The 5,631-nt window shown below is 31.5% G+C and overlaps 1 protein-coding gene across 1 annotated transcript; it reads left to right on the forward strand.

Annotated features, from left to right (window-relative positions):
• Positions 1-3,407: 3,407 nt before the first annotated feature.
• On the forward strand, positions 3,408-5,065 carry LOC122580243. The gene is made up of 2 exons (XM_043752520.1): positions 3,408-4,699; positions 4,859-5,065. Exon 1 carries the CDS (start codon positions 3,501-3,503, stop codon positions 4,674-4,676), a length of 1,176 nt encoding a protein of 391 aa, XP_043608455.1. The 5' UTR covers positions 3,408-3,500; the 3' UTR covers positions 4,677-4,699; positions 4,859-5,065.
• Positions 5,066-5,631: the final 566 nt, after the last annotated feature.

The raw sequence follows: 5,631 nt of genomic DNA on the forward strand, positions 1-5,631 counted from the left end.
GAGACATATTAATGAAATTATTTGTCGTATTCATTCCACAAGGGACATGTTATAATAATTTCTCTATTATATAACTTTTTGAAACCAGTTGTATTCATAATGTGATATTATTATTAAAGATAATTAAGAATTAAAATATAAACATACTTTTGATCATGTATTTGACATTCAAGTATATATATGTGATCATGATGCGGACCTATAACACGTATATGTTTATTTTCAATCACTTGTCCTATGATAATTAGATAACAATTAAGATTGTTTTCATACTCTTTGATAACAATTAGGTTTCTTGATTTGAATGACAATGGTAACTTTAAACATTAATACGCAAACCTAATATATATATATATATATATATATATATGTACCTCTTTGATTTGAGAGATATAATGCATATTGAATAGAGTTCATATTAACTTCAATTTAGTATTCAAGTAACCCTGTGTTGTAAATCGTGTTTTGTTCTGTGACCGTTTCATGTTTTGTGATTCGTATTGTGTTTAGAATAAGGATGTTATATATCGTCATATGTTATTATGTTTTGGATATGTATCTAGAGTTTAAATTGTGTTTATATTAACTATTAAACTATATATTAATATTTATAATTTATAAAAATCTAATCTAATATTTTTAATAAGTCATTAGGTTTTGAAATAATTTTTTGTAAACAATATTTAATATATTGAAATTTTTTTAACTAATTAAATGATTATAAATTTTTAAAATATTTCTCAAGTTGATGGTTAAACATAAATATAAATTAAGTATTCATGGATAAAAGGTGTAAATTATTGATGGAAAATAAAAAAGTGTAAATTAATGAGACTTTTTCTACAAAATAATATAAATTCTAATATAATAATATATTTAGATAATGATTATTAGGATTTTTAATTTATAGTTAATCTAAATGATGACATAAGCGAAAGTCAAGTTGATGAAATTGTGCGATTTGATTGGTTAATAAGTTATTAGTTCAACTGTCTTATAGTGTATATATATTAAGATTTAACTTATTATATGGTTAATTATTTTTTTCATAATCTTAATCTTAATTTTTTTCAAATCGTTCGATTTTATCAACTTGACTTTCGCTTATGTCATCATTTAGATTAACTATAAATTAAAAATCCTAATAATCATTATCCAAATATATTGTTATATTAGTATTTATATTATTTTGTAGGAAAAGTCTCATTAATTTGTATTTTTTTTGTTTTTCATCGATAATTTATAATTTTAACCCTATATTTAATTTCTATTTATTTTAAGTCATCAACACAAGAAGAGTTTTTTAAAAACAATCATTTAATTAGTTAAAACAATTTCAACATATGAAATATTATCTACAAACAATTATTTCAAAACCTAATGATTTATTAACTAATGAAATATCTCCGCTTAATTTCAAAATAGGAATCAATTTCAACATGGGCCGATCACAGAACAAAGCACGATTTACAACAGATGGTTAATTGAATACTAAATCCAAACCAATATGAATTTCATTGAATATTCATTTTATCTCTCAATAAAAAATTGTACATATATTTCTTCATTTTTATATATTAGTTTTGCATATTAATGTTTAAAGTTACAATTGTCATTCAAATCAAAATTCCTAATTGTTATCAAAGAATATGAAAAACAATCCTAATTGTTATCTAATTATCATAGGATATGTGATTAAAAATAAACCTATTCGTGTTATAGGTCTGTTTCACGATCAAATATATATATTTGAATGTCAAGTACAGGATCATAAGTATGTTTATATTTTATATATGAGTATTAATTATCTTCATAATAATATCACATTATGAGTACAACTGGCTTCAAAAAATTTTATAATAGAGAATTTATTATAACATGTGTCTTGTGGAATGACTACAGCAAACATTTTCATCAATATGTCTCAACTAATAATAACAGTGACGAACTTGTAATTATTGTACTATAACTTCCAATATAAAACACTTAGAACCATATATTTTTAAAATTATAAACTTTTATGACTTAAATGTATAAAGATCCAATATTGATAATATCGTAAACTCCGTGTACAATATTGGACACGAGTCTAAAATCTAGTTAAGTTAATAGTGTATGTAACATACTCAATTAAAGACCAATATAATTATAATTAATAAACATATGAAACTTTAATTGACCGAATAGTTAAGCCGCCATTATCAAGTTTTACCTTCCATGTAGCTGATCATGCATGGGTACAAATTTGGATATCATGCAACTTGTTTATAAATCTTTCATATATAAATAAGTGTAAGTACTTCGATGCTTTGTACACAAACTAAAAGGCACCAATTCACACATTACAGAAAAAAAAATAAATAAATAAAATTTTTTGAACATATATATATATATATATATATATGGATCTCGATAATACTGATCCGACACTTTGCAACGAAACTGTGACTAAATTATTCAATGATCAGACCAACAACCCTTTGGTAAACGCTACGAGTTTATATAACCTGTACTATTTCTGTGCCAAGGGCAACGAAACCAAATTAAATGATGACGAGTTCAGCAAACCTCTGGTCGCTATTGGGGTCTACATTGCACTAACGTCGTTGTGCTGCGTCTTTGCTATGGGGGCTGATTTTGTACATGGTATGCGGAAAGATCGTTACGAATTCCGAAGTAAGTCTTTCTCTCTTAATGTTGTTTCTTTGACGCTGATAACCGCGGCGATGAAGCTGCCGGTGGATTTGAGTGGTTCCATGCCAGGTAACCTGGATCAAGCAGCCAAGATAGGTAGCATCGCTTTCCTGTGCACCTCATTGGCTATTTTTAATCCTTCTTTGGCATCTATGAACAACAAGGAGTTGAGTGTAAACATCGGAGGTTTGGTCCTTTTCGTAGTCACCGTAGCAGCGAACGTGTTCATCGAGATTGGTACCGGTGTGATTAACGATGGTGGCCCCTTTCATGTTTTCGAATACAAGATTAAGGGCGAAAAAAGATGGACGGTACGTGGAATTTACTACAGTATCAGGTATGTAAGGATGGCGGCCACCTATGCAGGTATCATGGTATTGTTGCTAGCAATATCCATATCCACAGCTATCATTATCCCATCCTTTAAGAAAATTCTAGATGACAAGTATCAAGTAAAAAGACAGGCCTTAAATGAAGAGATTACTATAAAACAACGTCGTCATGGCAATAATAGAATAACTACAGTTGAGGAAATAACACAGTATGTGACCAGGTTTTTGATCATGGCAAAAACCGGTAGCCCTGAGTTTGTTATGGCTAGGAATATATTATCATATGCTTCTCTTTTCTTCTGTGCTTGTGGTATGGTTATATTCACAATCGTGTTTTGGTCCTTTTTTGAACACTTTGATAGGGCGACCGAATACCAATCAGATTATAAATGGTCAATTCCTTTCATTCTTGTAGTACAGTCCATCGGTAACCTACTAGGTACCGTATTTGTGGGTTTTAGATGTTATGGGTGTATGAAATTCAGAGGCTTCAGCTTGAAGTCACATAATTGGAACCTCACAAAAGAAAAGTATTGGACAGACAAGTTGCGTGAATGGAAAAAAGCTTGTACTAATCGATATCGTATAGCAGCAGCTGCTAGTAGTAGTAATTATCCTGCAGCTAGATTACTTGTTAACAAATGCGTCTATTTTATGACAAACTGGGGGCTAAGCATTTGCATTGGTCTTCAGAGTACATTTGTTTTAGTCATCCAAATTTGCATGCTCTATCCTGTATGGGGCCTAAGAGCGTTAATGAAAAGGCCTTGCTGCCGGGTACCAACTACACCGGCGGTTGCAATAAGTCAAATTGAAGACCTAAGCGGTTATGTTTTGCAACTTGATGATGAGATGAAAGCTTCTCCAGAAGTTGTAGAGCAAATCTCACGCTCTATGAAATTCCGGATTGAGAGCGCCAAGGATAAAGAAAACAACAAAGTATTTAACAACAATCTTTTAGAGCTTCTTGCTGCCAAGCGGCCTGATGATGATGGATTCAAAGGGGTTGAAATCTTCGACGACGACGACGATCAAATAAAGCTTAGTAGCAGCTGGAGTGTACCAGTAATAACCTTAGCATCCATTGCCATTTCTTCTGTCCCCGGTATTGCTAAGGACCAAGTTCAAAGCTTGATTCAAGCTATCGATGAAGCTCTTTTGTGTATTCATCCTGTGGAGGAAAGCTTCGACCGCGCAAATGAATTTGTAAATATCCGTAAGGCCGCAACGACATTGTGGGTCGACGCTAAAGCCACCACCACTGGGGCACACACGATCGACTTTCCCAATGATGATCAGTCGAGTAGTAGTAGTAGTGCTGCTGGTTTATTAATGCGGCGTATTAAACGCTCAATCTCGTCTAAGTACCCAGAAGAAATCCAGACGAACGAGCGTTTCTTCCGACTTTTGCGTAGCATGATTGCAGACGTATTGGTTGCTTGCTTCTCCAACCTACCACGAGTGGTTATGATGAAATGCCATGCAAATGAGATTGAGAAACGGGAGGCAAGTGTTGAGGCTGCAGTCAAACTTCTTGTCCAGAGTACAAAGATAATAGAAAAACTTGAAGAATGCCAACTACCTGCAGGTCTTGATCCAGACAAAATGGCATCCATTGAGGAGTGGATTATTCATTTGAAGCAACCTTGAAATTCGATCATTACCTTCAACACGTACGTATATACACTTTCGATTCCTTTTCTTTACACGTACTAATTATAGTATGTACGCTCGTATCTTCTATAAGTTTTCTTGCTAGCTTAATTGTCTTTAGTTAATTATAAGTTTTAGCTAATGAATGTGTTTTGATTTGCCACTGTGTCATAATATAGGTGATGTATATCCAAGAATTCAGCTGTTCCGCTGGACGATCTAGCTATCATTTATTTAAGACGTTTTGTTCTGTAACATTATGTGTATATCACGGAGGCTTTCTTATTTAGCTAGCTTCTAGTAGTATTTCTGTTGAATATACAGTATCTACTATATATATTTGCAAGTCATGTGTGTTGTAATATAATGCTTCCAACATTTATGTATTATGTAATGTGTTTATCTAAGTTGTTTGCTCAATTAATTATGGGAAGTGAATTTGCTGCTGTAATACTCTTCCCTTACTGCTACTAATTTGTTATGACTCTTTTACCCTTCTTATTAATTGTTGATTTGTTAGTTGTTACAACCCATCAATTATATATTATTGTTTCATCCGCTTCACCTCTTTTCTCCTTCTTTTTGTTTACTTATTGACCGTTCTCAGCTCCCCTCCTAATTACCTCCCAAAACAAAACAAAAAGTTATAGATATCTGTTAACATAGATAGTACTCGGTACTCTCTGCGAACACAAAATATAACCGATGACGTTTTTAGTTTAAAAGGGTAAAGCAAATAAGCAGCAAGGATTTGACTAGAAATTGTTAATCTTGAAATTGGGTATATAATTTGGGTTTTGTTAAACAAAGCTTTAAAAAATACAGTTATACATTTATCGTAAAATTCTGAAATGGATTTGATATAGAAAGTACAATTTTCTTTATACACGTTAAATACAACTCTTAGGTTTGTATATATATATCTATTATCTATTATTTTTTTATATAATTA

Source organism: Erigeron canadensis, chromosome 8, assembly GCF_010389155.1.
Source record: "Erigeron canadensis isolate Cc75 chromosome 8, C_canadensis_v1, whole genome shotgun sequence".
NCBI lineage: Eukaryota > Viridiplantae > Streptophyta > Magnoliopsida > Asterales > Asteraceae > Erigeron > Erigeron canadensis.